General features: G+C 32.9%; 1 protein-coding gene across 9 annotated transcripts in view; it reads right to left on the reverse strand.

Moving 5' to 3' along the window:
* Diaph2 (diaphanous related formin 2) overlaps nt 1-19,026 on the reverse strand; it is an 826,282-nt gene that overhangs the window by 418,599 nt on the left and 388,657 nt on the right. For all 9 annotated transcript variants that reach the window (XR_013154694.1, XR_013154693.1, XR_013154690.1 and 6 more), the window contains 2 exons: nt 18,461-18,562; nt 5,630-5,869 (listed from right to left, as the gene is read on the reverse strand). Coding sequence is in view for 2 of the 9 variants with exons in the window: in XM_077107725.1 (XP_076963840.1) it covers nt 5,630-5,869; nt 18,461-18,562 (342 nt within the window). In the remaining 7 variants the exon portion in view is untranslated. The remainder of the gene's footprint in view (nt 1-5,629; nt 5,870-18,460; nt 18,563-19,026) is intronic.

Genomic DNA, 19,026 nt, shown 5'->3' on the forward strand with positions numbered 1-19,026 from the left:
CCAAAATTCATTTATAATGCAAGGAGAAGCAGGGTGTGTCGCTGCTTTGGATACAGAAAACCCAGATTTAAGTCCCATCTTCCACACTTTCTAGCTTCCTAATATTAGAAATATTGTACAAACTCACAGGGATTTAGTCTTCTAATTTTCAAAATGGGGTTAATAATACTTAACTTCATTGAACACAAAGAAAGTACTTCATGAACTATAAAAAGACAAGTACCTAAAAGTATAGACTGTTTCCAGGATTTAATAATATTTGTAAGATTATTTTTCAGAAAATCCTAAGGTGTTTATTTTCTAAATTATCTGTATTTTTAAATTAATATTGCCATATTGATTTATTTGTTAACCCATGATTGAAGGTGCAACAGTGGTTTAGGTTTATAGGAAACAATACATTTTTTATGTCTTTAAATATGAGCCATAACAAAATCTTATAATTACATATTTAAATGTTTTGCTGGTAAAAATGGGCCCTATATACTTGTTAGAAACAAAATTCACTTAAACAATTAATAAAAATATTAACATTTATGCTGTATATTAACAACAAACTTCTAATTAATTAAATTGCCTTTCACTCAACAGCCATTTATTAAGGGTTTCATACATAATAGACACTGGGGATATAATGTAGAATAAAGTATCCACCCAAATTTGATGAGTTCTAAATCTTGAGAAGGAGACCGAAAAATAAGAGTTAAGTTATAATAATTCCTAAGTGAGGACATGGCAAGAAAGTGGTGCAACCAGAGGAGGGAAGCTTCACCAGAAACCACCATGATCTTGGACCTCCCATCTCCAAAACTTTGAAAAAACAAATTTCTATTGTATAAGCCATCTGCCCTATGGTATTTCTATTATGGCAGCCTAAGATGACTAAAACACTAACCAAAGTGGTTTCCCCTTTTGACCATAAGTCTTCTTACTGTAGACTGGAGAGGCTAGACTAGATATCTTCTTATGCTAAATTCTAAGTTTGTATGGACAGAATTCACATCATTTCAGCTAAATTAGACAATGTGAAATTTTTGAAGTATATGAGATTTTTTTCTTAGGTTTTTATAGATTTTCTCTTGGATTATATATTTACAAATTTTACTGCCATAGACAGGAATCATTTTTGTTTATTTTTAGGGAGGGTACCATGGATTGAACCCAGGGGTGCTTAACTACCGAGACACATCTTCAGCCCTTTTTTGTATTTTATTTAAAGACAGAATCTCATTAAGTTGCTTAGGGCCTCATTAAATTCCTGAGGCTGGCATTGAACTTGAGATCCACCTGCCTCACCCTCCTGAACCACTGGGATTACAGGCATGCATCACTGCACCTGGCTATTTTTCTTTACAAATAATTTTTTTTCTGGTAACTAATCTTCCATATCACAAAGGAGGTAAACTTATTTTACTTCCCCCTCTTTCTACGGAGAGGTAATGGATGGATCTTTATATATTTTGGGTGATGCCTATAATACTCTGTCACTAATATCATGAGATGGCCTTCAGGTTATAGAGCCTTTACTTTCACAGTCTATGTAAATGGTGAATATTAGAAATACAGCGCAATTACATTATCATGTTAATCCTAATGACTTAAACATATCTAAAACTTTCTCCATAGTGAACATACATGTTTTCTTTGTAGTTCTTCAATGATATATTTCACATTTGTATGTAAGCATACCATTGTGCTGTATCATAATTTTTGTGTTTTGCTTAGCAGAATGCCTAGAAAGTCACAATACTAGTGAAAGAGTTTCAGAAGTCTCTGGACAGTATACTAAACAAAGATTTTTGGCTTTTTAAAGTTATTAAGTGAGCTGTGATTTTCTCCAAAATAGCCAAGATATCCAAACTAGTATACAAAAGACTAAAAATTTTACAACTTGCCTACCATGTTATTACTTGTTTCCAACATAAACCCAATATTCCAGGCAATGTGGTTTTCTAATTCATTCTCATATATATCATGATTACTCCTAATGGTGTATCATCATTAAAAAGAACTAGCATTTGTTTAACTTATAATTTCTCAATGTATTCTATCATAAATTCATTTTATTTGACCTGAAAACAACCACATGAAAATAAACAGGGGTCAGTGAATTTCCTCATGTGCAGATGAAGAAACTGAGAGTTAGAGTGGGGAATAGCTTTAGCCATGAATGTTTGCCTGATAATTGCCAAAGTAGTAACTAAAATGCGCTTAGTTTCTAAGCCCGTGGCACTTTCCTCTTGGGTACAGCTATGGCTTTTCTTCTTTTACCCTAATACTTTCTACTCTTCAAGATCTTTCTATCTCAATTTTCTAACATCATTCCTCTGAACTCCTAATCTGAGTGGTCATTAATTTTTGCTGTTATTGACAGTGTGCCTTGTGATGTCACATGATATTTTCTATGTATATTATTTAACTGTTTGCATGCTCCTGGTACACAAACCCATCAGTTTTGTTTTTTCTTTGTGTGTTTGTGCCTGCCTGATACCCCTTCAAATTTGGTATCCCTATCTTTGGCAAGCGTATTCTATAGGTCAAGATCTGTCTGCCATTACAGGTAGTCTTGGTAACACTGTTACTCAAGGTTCTTTGCTCTCCCCTTGGACAAGCAGTGGCCCTGTAATACATTCTAGGTTAATTACAGTTTAATTACAATATAAATGATCAGGGAAAGGAAAAAAATGGCTGGGGTTCTTACCTCCCGAAGGCAACATTCTTAAAAGATTTTCCTTCATTACTGCTACCTGAATTCTCTAGGCTACCACAATTGGTATTCTTTTTAAAGGCCAACTTCTTCAGCTTTACCCCAATTTCTAGTTGAGCTACCTCATATTCTTCCAGCAAATTCTATGTTTACCTTGAATCAAGTAGAGTCACTTTCTGTTGTATGCAAAGATCCTTATATAAAATAACTACAAATCTTAGCACTTAGGGAGTGCTCAGTATTTTTAAATGCTTTGTTCTTATGCAGATTGTATATGCTATTACATCTTGAAAACAAAAATAACAAATGTCTCTGAAGTACAGCTTTGCTATTGGTTAGAATTTTAATAACCAACAGGCAAGCTAACATGTAGAACTCATCTCCATTGAAATGATTTTTATTACACTTCAGCACACTTGTTTTGTAACTCACAAATTCACTGCTGAAATTAACAAAGCATTTTGTGGTGAGGGTGGTACTTAGAGTAATGATACCCTTTAAGTGTTATTTGACATTTTGGTTAACCCGTTTGTTTTCCTTTTCTTCCCAAATATCATAGTAGACAATTGTGACCATCTGAATTTTTTATATTACCTTACTCTTAAGACATATCTGATAAGTTTAACTGTTTATATCAAGACTCCTTTTTAACTAGGAAAATATTTTAATGTACATTTTGGCTTCTAGTAAAATGCAGTTGATTACATTTAAAAATCACTGAGAAAGGAAATTAACATAAGAAAAATTTAGGTGACTAAACACTAAACAGGGAATTCTCCCCGCTATTTTGTAAATAAAAAAAATCAAAAAAGAAAAATCAACCAAGTAACCATTCATGACATAAATAAAATTTAGCAGCAATTCTAGCTAATAATAAATTTGTAGTTAATTCCATTTTGTACAGATTATAGACCTAAGGTCTTTCTATGTATTTCAGTAATTTTTTTGTCATTTTTAGATATCTATATTTATGCAGAATCCTTTATATTCTAGGAATATAATTTTTATTGTATAAATTATGGGAATGTCATTTTTGTATATGACATTTTGCTTTATTAATGACAACTATTTCCCTATAATTATTTACCAGAAGATAAAAATTCTACTGAAAAGTGGGAGGGGAAATATTTTAAAACCTTCACTTCTTTCTCTTTTAGAACACCTATTACTACATGATAGTATTTCCCACAAGATTATTTTTATATTTTATTTGAAGTTGGCAAAAATCTTTGTGCTGAATCCTTTGAGCATACCTCTAGTGATAGATGTCAGATCAGCATTGTGTGGAAGAACTTTTATTTGACAGGTTGATGACAGGAAGAAGCCTTTCTCCCAAATATAAGCTGTAACTATAAAACCTTTCTTGAGATTAATGTAATCTTTTGTTCCTATGCATAAAGGACTTATACATTCTTGTTTCAAAGAAATAAGTTCATGTAATTAATTTGAATACAGTAAAATCAAAACAATTGAAAATAAAGGAATGTATTTGTTCATATTAGAATAGTTCAAGATATTTTATGTGAATTAAATGTGAAATAGACATCTAATATAAATCTTTAATGACAATGTATGTTATTTTTATAGGCATCACCAAAGATCATTTTGGATTTACTCACTGTGCATTTGAAATATACTGTAACCAAGTTGTATCTTGGTATGATATGACTTCATTAGTATCAGGCAATATGGCAGCAAGATATAATGAGAAAGTGCTAAACATAGTTTTACCTCAAATCCAGCTATGATTTATTCTAATTTATTATGAACACTGCCTTATTCCTCCTCTGGTATTATCAAATAATTCTGCATGTCCTCAACTATCAAAAGAAGAAGAAATACTTTTTTAAAACAAAAATTGGCATTTGCAAATAATCTCTATTTTTTCCTTATACCACTCATAAATATATGAGGAGTAAACAGATAAAATTTCATTATATATCTAATTATATATACATGTTCATCTTTATGTCTGAGTTAGAATTATCAGGATCAAATCTTTATTGACAGATATTATAATATCATTCTATTAATATGTAATACAAATCTACTTAATGTATGAACACAAAAGAAATTCATATCCATTCCTAGGGATTCTTGTTATAATGTACTTCAGGAACTAACCAAAATTCTGCAATGTTTTCAGATGTGAGAAGAAAAAAAAGTGAAAGCATGGTGAGATGTCAAAGATAGATTGCTTGTTTTCAGATTTATTTTCATCTCTAGCTTTCTTCTAGGCCTTCACCCCTGAGTCAGTTCAGTTTTCTCTCTGTAACAGACAGATCTTTTTCTTGAACAAGGTGCTTTGCCCCAGCCTCAAAATAGACACAGGCAATTACTTTTGGGCTTCTCTGTTTCTTTGTTTACTTTTCACAAAAATTCAGTCTGAAAAATAATATTATGAAATGGCCCAATCAAAATAATGAAGATGACTATCACTTGATTTTTTTTTTAATCTTTGAAGGTAATGCAAATAAAAACCAGTGTAAACCCAGTAATACAACAGTCTTCAAATATAGTGATATTTTCTTAAAAGTAGAAACAGTGAAGCATATTCAAGAAGAAATTTCTGGCCATTTTCCTCATTAAATTTAGTTTCTCACATACTTTTAGGAGAGACATAAAATAAGTACAAATAGATTAGAACACAAGCATTATAACAGCATTTTTTTGTGTCTATAAACTTCAGCAAAATTTAATCAGCAAGAATTAAGTACTGTACTACCAAAGAATTCAATCTTTTGGATTTTATAGCAATAATATTTTTAAAAAGTTGTTTGTTTTCATTGAGATAGAATTTGCATACTATAAATTTCACTCTCAATGCATGTAACTTTGTAGATATTTGGTATTTACATTTAGATTGACCTTCACATCTACAAGATTATTATTATAAATTAGTATGGTAAAATGTCATCTTACCTTACAAAGGAAGTTGATCTTAAATCCCAAAGACTGGGCATTTCTTGAGCCTGAGTTCATGTAGTTTCCAACCAAAAGAACTAACTCTAAAAGTCTATTAAAGCTTTCACTTTTCTTCACTTCTTCACAAGCAAGAGTTACAGCTATGATGCTTGGTTTGATGTTGTTTACGTGTTCTTCAAATGTGAGCTTGAAAAGAATGCTATTGAGACGAGGCCGTAACATTTTCACTGAGCTCATCTGTAAGATAAGGAATGCTCTATGAGAACATACATTGAAAGGCTGTTATTTTATCTCTTTAGTGGGGAAAATTTCATAGACAATATTGTAAAAGCCTACATTAAAGCAAATTGTCCCTGGGTATTCAAAAATATTATTTCTGTTTGCTTTAAACATTCCAAAGGAAAATTGTAACAAAGTTTCAATAACAGTTTCTTATTCATCTTTTAAAAATAAAATAAATCATTTTGATAGCATTAATAAATTATTATTGAAGCTGAATGGTTGCTATATGACAATCGCATAATGATAAGCTATCTATAGAATTCAAGCTGCCCAAATCTATACCTCAAGTGAACTAGGGAAATTTATAAATAGGAAATTGAATTGAGTGAATAGTTGGGCCACAGATAATAGGTATACATGATGACAGAAAATATTAGTGAAACATTTCCTAAGAAATTACCTATTACTATGCAGTTTGAAATCAGACACCCAGCTCTGATTGAGCATTTAATAATTTTAAATGTAAGATTTCTATTCATAAAATACATTAAATATGTATATATGTTCTAAGGAATTTCGCCTATGTGACAGATGTTGATGCTAAATAATTAGGTTATGATAGAATCACATAAACTTACTTTCAAGTAAATTCTTTAAGAATTCTATGTTGGTTTCTTCAAAGGAGTTTAACTTTAGTTTTAATTAATTGTTTAAGATTATAGGTGCACATTCTAAATTACCTATGGCATAGCTTCTAAGTAAATAATTATTTTTAATTTTTAACTTGCTATAGCTCCAAATTATTTTACTAGTTTTTATTATAAACAAATTCTGGAAGAGAGGTTGGTGGAGAGTAGACACCATATAAAAATTTATCTACATACACACAATGAACAGAAATTATTAACCATCCTAATTATATTTGTTTTATAGTTATAGCTTATTTTCTTAAATACAAATTATGAGCACAGCTTAAGCATATCAAATAATCTGAAAATACTTAGACAACATAAATGAAAGTCTTTAAACTGTAAAGTACCTTCAAAACCAGCAAATGAGCTGGTGGGTAGACTATAGTGTTAAATGAAAGCTTCACTATAGAGGGAAAATAAATGGACACATATATACATATGAATGTGTATATATGTGTATGTATGCATATGTCAATACACACACTTAGAACTAAAGTCAAGAGAAATAGGTAGAGAGAGAGAATAGTATAAGGAAAAAGTTTATGGGTTAGGCATATATGAGCTTTACAAATAGGTGCAGAAATATGGACCAAAGTATCTGAAGATCTCATATAAAGGCCAAGAAATTGGAAACTAATCACATCAAAGGCTATGTATCTGTTAATGTTCAAATTATTTTATATAGGAATCTGAGATTCAATATGTATTTTTCCCTTCATATCTGACTCTACCACTGTTTCCAAATCTATTTCCACTTTACTTTTATTTTCCTTTCACTAGCAAATGGTCATTACTAGAAAAAAAAAGCATGTTTTCTATCATTTTATATGTTTAGGGAATAGTTAGCTAGTGTCCTTGATGGCTGAAGAAGCCATGCATCTACTTGATCAGCTGCTAATAACTATGGAAGTGTTCTCCTGATCATGCTTAGTAGGTATTCAGTTCACCAAGGTGCCTGTGTTCCCAGATCAACAAGAAACATAAACCTTACTTAGATGTGCAGAAACTTTTAGTCTTGCATATGTTTTAATACCATATGTCTTCATTTATATTATTATCCTTACTGGGCTTTGTATTTAAATCCTTGCCCTACAAGGTCAGAGTATGAATTTGATCTTTGTTTTTTAATAGTAGCTCCTACTGCAATAACATGACCAAAACTATACTAAGAATAGTAACAATAATAATGGCAATTAACATTTATTGAGTACTTTATTACAGGCATTCTTCTACATGTGTATGACACATGTATAATTCTGTTATGGTTTGGATATTAGGTGTCCCCAAAAAATTCATGTGAGAGATAATGCAAGAATATTCATTGGTGAAATGATCATATTATGAGAGCTAGAATGGAATCAGATATGGATTAACAGGGTGGAAATAGCTGGAAGGTGGAGTATGGTTGGAGGAGGTAGGTCAGTGAGGATGTGTCTTAGGGGTTTACATTTTATCCCTGGTGAGCAAAGCTCTATTTTTCCTAGTTGCTGTTTCTTGAGCTGCTTTCATCTGCCATGCTTTTATGCCTTGATATTCTATGGTATCTTGGGCTCAGAGCTCTAAAACCATGAGCCAAAGTAAATTCTTCCTCCTCTATGTTGTTCTTGTCAGTTCTTTGGGTCACAGTGATAAAAAAAGCTTATTAAAACTTAATTGATTTGATTCGGCATATAATGCTTGGAGAAATTATTATTATCATCATCATCATCAACATCATCATCTATCATTGTAAAGATTAGGAAATGTCAAATTGTGTGTTGGAGAACTAGAGATTTGATCATACACATCCATGCTACAGAAGCCAGACTCAACCACTACATCACACTGCCTCTTAAGTCTTATTAGGAAAGAGAGACCAGCAGCAGGGAGACCATCAATAAAGTATCAAAATGGCTTGAGAAACAGTTAATAAGGAAGAATGCTGGCAGTAGGCAGAAAAAAGATTGGACTGATACAAGAGTCAAAAATCAATGGGACTTAGCAATTTACCATGTACAGAAGAAGGAAGTCAAAGATGGCTCCAAGGATTTAAGTTTGCTCTGAGGCAGAACAATATGGGCATTAATTAAGGCAGAAGGTGAGGCTTATTTGGTGTTTTATTACTTGGCTTTTGTTTCAGAGAATGAATGTAAGTGAATTTCCTTCTCATGATCTCATGGTATCTATACTCCATTAAAGAAAGACTGCACTTTGAGAAGTTCTGAGCACAGAGTCTTGCATATGTTAGACATTCAAATATTTGCTGATTTTAGCAGCACTCCTCAGCTGACTAGCCATTTTCCAGATCTTCTCCCAAGAGGAAGAATTATTGAACAAAATTAAGAGCTGATGGAAATATTTTACCCCCGCACCCACAAATACCTCCGATTATGATGTCAAAACAGGAATGCAAGGGAATTATCATTGCTAAACTGCTAGCACTGGATATTAATCTGTTATCAATCACCCTGATTTTAGAAATAAGTGGTATATAACAAGGGAGGCCAGAACTGCCTTTGGATCTGATAAATCATTCTTCATTCAATCATTCCCCTACAAGAAGGTTTAATACATGGCAGATGATAAATATGATAGGTGCTTTAAAAATAAATTATTGTAAAATTAACGAATAAATGAAACTCCTCATTCACACAAATAAAAACTACAATATCAACAAAGTGCTAGATTAAGAAGATGCATAGTTTGAACAGATAAAATAGAAAGACAGGTAAGGAAGGAGGAGGTATCTTGTGCAAGGTCATTTGCTACAAGGCGGGTCATTCCAACAATACTGCCCAGGACAACAAATAACTCACATTTGGAATGCCACATTTTTAAGGATATATTTTGAGAGAGACTTTTTTACCTAACCTCAGGAGGGAAAAGTATAAATTCCAGACCTATGATGTACGCTGCCATGGAAGAAATAGGGACTTCTGAATTACAGAGATATGAGATTGAACTACAGTTTAATCACTTTCTAACTGTGTGGCCTAGTGTAAGTTCTCTAATGTTTTAGAGTCTTTACTTACTTTTCTGGAAAATATATTCATTAAATAGTCTATGCAAGTTGTAGAAACACTTAAATGAGATACTATGTATAAGGCTTCTTTTCATACTTACTGAAACAATGTAAGTACTATACACAAATGGCTATTGTTGTCCTTACCTTCTTTATTTCCTTCTCAGAAAGTTTCAGTAAGAAGGAAATGTGACTCCTAATTGTTCTCTCAAACCTAAGGGAAAGTTCCTCTCACCCATAATTTAAGAAAGGGTGCTTCCAGAGTCCACTGAACAACACAGCTTATTATCTTTAAACACACTACAAAAATTGTGCTGTACTCTACTGAGCCATAATTAATTCATAATATACATCTACCATTTGAAATATTATCTTTGAAAATGTGTTCTTATAAAATCAAGAGACTTCAAGGAGGTGAAGCTATATGGGTATATCTCATATTACAAGCAACAAATCAGTATGTATTGATCAGATAAAGAGAATTTTTGCAATCAAAAATATGCATTTTTATGATCAGACCAGTGTCTGATATATAACAGACAAACTTCCATCAAAAGATTTGGCTATGTAAGGAAATATCTTGGTCAATCAAGCATGGGAAAAAATAGGAAGCATTGAGCTATATCCCCAGCCATTATATATAATTATTAAAAGGCTCATGTCTCATAAAGGCACTTAAATGCACCTAAGTGATATAAGTAAATAAAATAAAAACTCTGCTGAAATGTGTGCTTCTTCTGCATTGTGGTCCCTGGCAGCACTTCAGTTGACTGGCATTCTTTGTTTTATAATTCATTCCTTGAAGTGCTTATGGGAAGCTGACCAGGGTGTTGTATTACATAGGGGATTTATTTGTGTTACGAGGTACTTGTCTATCAAATCACATCAAGCAACTCTCATTTCTTTAGCTGATCTGCACTATATTTAAAAAAAAAAATGCATTGACAGCTTTAGTGAGAGCAGTTACAACTAGGTTATTTCCCCAAAGAATTAGACACAGTTTTGTTTATATAATTTGAATTTTATGTACTTCATACCTATACAGCTGGTGAATATTGATCTACTACCAAACTACCAAAAGAATTCAAAGAAACAAAAAAAAAATGGCAAGAGTACAAAAATTATGTGTGAATGCACAGATCGCTATATGTCACATCTGCACTCATGTGTGACCTTTGGAGTTATTTCTATCACTTTTCCTTTTGCACTGCTAAGAAACACACTCTTGGGCTGGAGTTGTGGCTCAGTGGTAGAGCGCTTGACTAGCATGTGTGAGGCCCTGGGTTCAGTCCCCAGCACCACATAAGACTAAGTGAAATAAAGACATTGTATCCAACTACAACTAAAAAGTAAATGTGTTTTTTTTTTAAAGAAACACACCCTTAACAACTATTATACAAAAGCATAATGTAAACTCCAGTCTCTTCAAAATATAAACATTTAGAATTCATTAGAATAAACAGATAAATTTATAACACATATTCACTATTGTGACCAAGAGTCCACTGAATATACAAAATAGTTTTGTATCTGTAACTACATACAGAAAATGAATAAATCTCATTAAAGATGGATGGATTTAAGTTAGAGAGCAGGCATAACTATCTATAAAACTGAGATTCAGAGTCAATGACTGAGCATCATTCTGCCTGCAAGCATGAAAATAAAGCAAATACATTTGTCATTCTCTATTAAATAATTTTCTAATCTTCTTACAGATAATATCCTCCTTGAGGTCAGGGCCTCTACAATACATTGCTGTACTTCCAAAAACAAATTCAGTACCAGGCCTAGACAAAAAAAAATACATGTATACAAGCTATAAGTAAATGACAAATATTTGCACATTAGATGCCATGAGAGATGAGAACCATAGTTAATCTGCGAATTGAATCTTTGAAAAAATAGCATTGAAAACTGACACTACATCAGAAAAATAATGATGTGTTGGTACAGAATATTTCCCCAAAGATAGTGATATGTGAGATTATGCATTGACAAATACCTACTTGTCTTTAGTCTGGAACAGAACATAATAACAACGTCTGCCCCCAAAGACACTGAAAACTCAGAGAAGAATCACACTAAGAAGTCAAGCAAGATTTCAAAAATTGCTTCTGAAAACAAGGGCTTCAGGCCAAGTAGGACCATTAAAACTGTTGTGGTGTTATGCTGTTGTTTTAGGGATTAGTTAATGATAAATGGGGAAAAATCAAGGGGGTCAGATTTTGATTTTTTGAATTTAATGAAAAGCAATCAATTGCAAAACTGACAGCTACAGACAACTGTAAACATCCAATTTTCAGGTGGATTAATTTTACCTTATTTCATTGCAAAAACAGATGAAAATAAATAATCCTGTCACAAGAATGGGTTATTACAAGAATTTAATGAAATGAACAAGAACATAAATACGGGGATTTACAAATGAGTCATGGTCAATTTTCTTTTACCTGATCTCAAAATTATTAAATGAGCTTTTACTCACATAAGATGAATACGCATGTAGAATTAAGAGGTACTGTTCATGTATTCAGAAGGAATAAAAACAGAAACAATCAGGGCATTATATATCAAAACAATGAATTCTCTGAATGCAAGCAGATAAAATAAAGAAAAAGATGTTCCCTAATGAAGATGCAAACCAAAAATTGATTCAATATTAATAGAACAGAGGACCTATAATTTTCTACCACACTAATTGCCTTTGATGATACATAGGAGGAGAAAAAATTTTTAAAACGCTTTTAAGAATTTTCTTTTCACCTGGGTAAGCTACCTTGAATAGAGCTTATGAACTCTTATAAGTCTTTAAAAAAATAAATGCCACAGTGACTTTATAATCATACTTCCATTTACAGGCATAAATCTCTCCTCCCATCTTCAAATGTTTGTGTAAAAAAAAGAAAAAAAATGTTCCATGTGCTGTCAGCAATATCATGTAATCTGTGCTTTTCATGATAATGATTTTTATGTAGGCTATCTCAACATCTTTTTGTTTATAGCTTTAGAATGTTTTTAATTGAAAAATATGGGTAATTTTGAAATCAGAAAAACAAAGCACAGTTTACTAAAAATACTAATTACTGCCTTCCTTTTCTCAGAAGATGTGTTAGTTTAATAGATGTACACAGTATGGGTCTCCATCCCCAGTGCAAGACAAGTGGGAATTTCCATAGCTCTGAGGTTTAAGAACAGCTGAGCTACAAACACTCTGAAGAGTCTAAAAGCTCCTGCTGGGGGTTCTAACTGCCAGAGCTTTCAAATATCTGTGCTTTTCTTCCAGTAAAGGTACAGCACATAATTACAACTATGTACCAAATTCAATTCTGTTGGAGGCAGGTTGGAGGACAAGTCAGTGGGAAGCTATGCAGCCAATCTACCCCACTAAAGAAGAGGATTATTGATCACAGAAGATGTGGGAACTAGCATATCCCTCTTAACAGGAGGTCTGCTACTAGACAGTAGAAAGGTCTTTGTATTTTTTGTGTATGGGTTTTTTTGTTGTTGTTTCTTTCCTTTTTCTTCCTCTCTCTTTCTCCTACCCCCTCTTCTCTTTATTTCTCTCTCTCCCCCTCCCCATCTGATTACATGTAATTAATTATAAGTCAACCCAATGATATGACTTCCAAAGAAACAAAAAAGGAGGAAAATGATTAGCAGCCCAGCCACTGTCTCAGATAAGCTTTTTCACTATTTCTGCCAATTGTGAAAATTTTATTGTTTTATTATTATTATTTTAATCCCTCTTGCAGGAGAAATCTCACTTCTGGTATATGTCTATCCCACCTGGTGAGCTTCTGTTTTTATCATTTAGGAAGTTATATAACAATGGAAACTCTATAGGGCACTGGCCAGAGTTACAGGAATAAAATCAGCAGAGTATGTACTGTTTAAGAAGGCAAGGGCAGAAAAGGTTTCAAAAAGGAATTTCAATTCTTCAATGTTATGTGAGCCTTATGGATACAAATTAAGACTAGACTGAAAAGAGTTTACTTGATTTTGCATTTATGCAAAAAGACTCAATCAAGATTTGTTAGGTGCATATACATGAATAAAATTGACATGATTCATCCACCTATAGATCTTACAATTTAGTAAGGGTTGCAGATGTTCAACCTAACAAATAAACAATTAAATAGCATGATAATCTTTAAAAAGGTGCTCTGGGACAGGTTAATAGAGAGACCAATTTTTGATGGATAAGTAAGTGATAGTGTCACTGGGAATGCAAAATCTAAGCTAATACTTGAAGAATAAGCAGGAGAGAGGCAGGCAGGGAGAGGGAGTAAGATAGGGCAGCACATAAAACAGTCCTGAGGTAGGGAAGAGCCCCGTGAATTCAACCATCAGAAAAATGAAATACAATGTGGCTAAGGCATAATAAGCAAGAGGCCAAGCAGAAAGAGAGAAAAGTAGTAGATGAGTGCAAGTATCAGACCAGGCAGTGCCTTAAAGGCCACAGGAAGGAGATAATACTGTAGTTTTACTGCTATAGAATAGTACTGATGTTTTAAGCAGATAAATAATATAATGCAATACAAAAATACTCTAGAAATGCCACCATGAGGACAACTATGCTTAGACTGATTCAGATAAGGGCCAAAGTGTAAGTGAGAGAAACCAGCTACAAGTATATTGTTAAAGCTGAACACAGTGATGGACACTAGTAATCCCAGCTACCTGGGAGTATGAGGCAGGAGGATTGCAAGTTTGAACCAGCCTCCCCAGTTTAGTGAGACTGTGTCTCAAAATAAACAATAAAAAGGGTGCTCAGGATGAAGCTCAGAGGTAAAGCACCCCCAAGTTTAATCCTAGTACTGTATGTATGCACAAACCTTAAATATATGTTGTAATAGTCAAAGACAATGGCCATGCTAATCTGGACTAAGGCAGTACTAGTACAAATGGTAAGAAGTGAGTAGATCTGATGTATTTTTCAAGTGTGATTAAGAGGTAATTAATGTTCTTTCCTAGATCAATTTCAATTTATTATTTAAGGCAGAATGTTGATTGCTATTGGTTGAAGAGGGAATAAGAGCTAAGGCTTTAGAGAGTAAATGGAGACTAATCTTTGACAAAACTAAAGTGAGAAATGGAGAAAGGGCAGTAGCTTGCAAAGGCCTTAGGGTCAATGATAGAGGATGCATTCATTCATCCATCTATATATTCATTCATTTTTAGACAGCAAGTGACTTATTTTCCCCCATAAATAAAAAAAAGCATAGTGGAGCCTGACAAATTGAATAAGCAATGGAAGCTAAGCAGGCAAGAAATACTGAAGTCTTTAAGTAGGCACAGGAGAGACAGACAGACACACACACACACACACACACACACACACACCCCAGAAGGGAACAGTGGCTAAAAGCACTGGCTATGAATTCAGACTGTCTGGGATTGAATTCTGTATCTGTGCACCCTTGGACAAGTTACCTAGCCTTTCTTGCCCTCAGTTTCATCCTCTGTAATATGAAGCTAATAATATTGCCAACTTCAAAGTGTTCTTCACAATACATGAGAGAGTTCAAGTAATCATGCTTAGCACAGAACATGACACAGTAAGTCTCCATTATATTTTTACTACTCACAATGCATCCCTTGTAATGGTTCAATCTCCAGTACCAATAATAAACAAAAAATTTTAAAAAATAACACCAATAATATTGGTAATAATAACTGTACATCTCTTTTTTTGAGGTTTGGCAGAAAATGAGTTAATGAAATATATGGGGCTGGGGATATAGGTCAGTGGTAGAGCACTTGCCTAGCATGTGCAACATCCTGGGTTCAATCCCCAGCACTCCCCAGAAAAAATCATTAAGTCAGGAAATGCTAAATGTGAGGGGAGCTGGGAAGATCACTTGAGCTCATGACTTTAGGACTACATTAGGCAACAAATAAAGAGCCCATATCAAGAAAACAAAAAGATGTGGCTAGAGAAAACTTTGTAGGTAGAAGAGATATTGGAGACACTGAAGCTTAAGTGCTTTTGCTTTTCTCTGGAAAGCAAGAGGTAGGTTGTTTGTGGTAAGTGAAAAAAGATCTAGCAGGTGATGGAAGACTGTAGGATAATGGTAATAAGAAAATATAGGCAGGATGAGAATGCAAAGGAGTTTTAGTTCCATTCTGTAAATTCATGGAGACACTGAAGGTTTTTGATATAAGAAATTATATGATAAACACCTATTTTTTCAGAAGACTAAATTAATAGTGTTGATAGGTGAAAAGAGCAGACACAAGGCACCTCTAGAGTTTGGAGCCTCTCTCATTAGTGCAGAAGAGTACATGTATTCCTAAAGGTAACCTTAGTTAAGGTATTTGGGTATATTCACACCAAAGTAATTTAACTTTTTATGTTTTAGCATGATTTTTACTTTTATAGCTCAGGCACGTACTTTTCTTTTCTTTTGTTTGTTTCTTTGGTAGCAGTGGTTGAACCCAGGGATTCTTAACTACTGAGCCACATTTACAGCCCTTTTATGTATTTTATTTAGAGACAGGGTCTCACTGAGTTGCTTAGGGCCTGGCTAAGTTGCTGAGGCTGGCTTTGATCTCACTATCTTACTGTCTCAGCCTCCAAAGCCTTTGGGATTAGAGGCATGAACCACCGTGCCTAGCCCACATACTTGTCTTTAATAATTGTCCTTTAATAATTGTCCTATAGTTCAATTCAATAAACATCATTTACTTATGCAAGATACTTTTCTGAACACTGCAATGCATACATACATGCTTAAAAGACTAAAGTATGTAATTAATTAAAAAATATTTTCCTGGGGCTGGGGTTGTGGCTTGGTGGTAGATCACTTGCCTAGCATGTGCGAGGCACTGTGTTCAATCCTCAGTACCACATAAGAATAAATAAAATAAATAAATATCTATCAACAACTAAATTTTTTTAAAGAGAGAGAGAGAAATTTTTTTTAATTTTTTTTTTTTTTTTTTTTTTTTTTTTTTTTTAGTTTTTGGTGGACACAACATCTTTATTTTTTAAATTTTTTTTTAATGTGGTGCTGAGGATCGAACCCAGTGCCCCACGCATTCCAGGCAAGCACGCTAACGCTTGAGCCACATCCTCAGCCCAAACAACTAAAAACATTTTAAAAATATTTTCCTAACAATGCATTTACCTAAACTTTATTTGGCAAATTCTGTTTTATATGTTCTTACGTAATTTACATAGTATAACTGCTTTGTAATTGCCTTGATATTTTCCTCCAGAGACATGTAACTAAGTATAGTGAGAGTAAATAAGAGGACTAGGTGAATTCATGTACACACAGACTGAGAATTATTTATGGTTATGTGCATAAACAAGAAATCTCTTCCATTTTCTATTTTGCCTTTAGTTCAGAAGGTATATTGCTTTTTATGTCCCAAACTTCATTTCCTGAGTGGTATCAAGGATATTCCTCTTGAAGGACTTGCTTGGCAAACTAATACATCTTCTAAGATAAACTGCATTCAAAGAAAAAAAACGGCTTCAGAGATATTGCATAGTGTACCTACTGTAAAACTCATAACCATCATGACACATTGGAAATCTTACATGGTGTGTAGCCCTGCTTCAATTACAATATGAATCTGAGAAGCTCAGGTTTCAAGTGTGGTCTTTGGTCTAGAAAATTTTATTACTTAACATTGTGCTAAAATGCTGCAATTTAATAAATAATATTTAGTTGATTCAGTTGACTAATTTTCCTAACTCAAAAGTTAGTGAAATATATTCTTCAGGTAACTTTTTATGCTCTTGTTGATCTCAAATGCCTATGTCTGATTTTCTTTTAAGGGATTTGACAAAAAAAAAAAAAAACATTTAAATCAGCAGGGAATGACATGTATTAGAATTAAAGTACTCTAAATATCGGCAGGCAGTTATTCCACATGTTCAAATGGAATATGCAGAGCCTCCTCTTTCATATATTGATTTTAAACAAAATATTGAAATTGTAAAGTTTCAAATATACAACTATTAAAAAACCTTATAAAATATTTTGGATGAAGCAACAGTATTTGACTATCAGGCCAAATGGCAATTTAAAAATGTTTACTATGCAGACAGAAAATGTTCAGGGAGTCAGAGAAAAACTGGCATTTCATAATGAAACTGTTTCATTCACATGACAAACAAATTTGTATTGAATATCTAAGTAAAATATACCTTTTGAACTCCAATAAATGAAGTAAATCATGATGTCCTCTTCCCTACCTTTTTTGAAAAAAAAAATTGCCAACTATTTGAATAGCAGGATTGGGGAATACTTAAAATATACTAACTACATTCTATAGTACATATCTTATACCTAGTCATCTTTGGAAGCACTTAAGAGAAGGGGGAATAAAGAAAATTGATTAATTCAATAATATCAACCATATGAGGTATATCTGTAAGATATTGGTCTCACCTGAAACAGCATATTTAGAGCTTTCAATCAATTAATGACACTCTAGAAAATCTGAAAATACCCATGCTTTTTCTGACATAATATATACCATGGAAAAGTCTCTAGTATTTAGCTAGTTATCCAGTTATTATCTTTGCATTGAAGACTAGGTTTGGGCGAGGCAAATTCTAACATGGAGATCTGAATGGAAGAAAAAATAGCCAATACAATATTGCATTTTGTATTTTACATATAGTAATACAACTTAATTTCAATTTAATTTAATAGAGAGGATCTCATGAGATATCTTAAGGTATTTTGTGAATATAAATTTAATTTGGTTATTTTTAATACCATGAAAAATATTAGAGGTAAATAAGGATATTTCCTGACAGTCAATATTATATGTAATTATGTAGTTACAAAGTCAGAAAAAAAATCAACATCTGAAATGTCTCTCTTTTCACTGTTTCTGACAAGTGTTACCTCCCAGTTGAGTTTTGAGGCCTTTCTACTCAATACATACCACAACTCCAAATTGCTCAGGCTCACAGAGGTCATCATATTCATTCTTAAGCTGTGCTAATTCACTGAGTACCTTCTGCTCAGGAAGATGTTTTACAAGGTTCTAAAAAGAAATGGAAGCAAAAATAATAGTGTTTTATGATTAGGATCTTTAAGCATGCAGAAACAATTCTAAAAGTGATAAACTAGTAAATTTCTGGTTGCAGCTGTTATTGCATGGATACACACTCCCTTCCTATCTCCTACAAAATGTAATCTGAAAATAAACTAAATTAAGTATATACAATGTACAAATTTGATTGATTTCTATGCATTATAGTACATAAATGTCAAATAAAAAGAGTATGTAAGAATAAATGGCTTTCAAAAAATGACTAAGCTTCTGGGCCTTAAATACAGATCATACTTTTTAAACTCTGATTTCCTGTCATGATGATCTAAACTGGAAATTGCAAACATTATGTAGTATTAGCTTGTGTATAGTAATACTAAAAAACAAAATATCAACTCTACTATTCATTTCTCAAAATTTGGAACCATCTTCCATCTTATAAAGCACACTTGGCC

This window comes from Callospermophilus lateralis, chromosome X (genome assembly GCF_048772815.1).
Source record: "Callospermophilus lateralis isolate mCalLat2 chromosome X, mCalLat2.hap1, whole genome shotgun sequence".
NCBI classification, from domain to species: Eukaryota; Metazoa; Chordata; class Mammalia; order Rodentia; family Sciuridae; genus Callospermophilus; species Callospermophilus lateralis.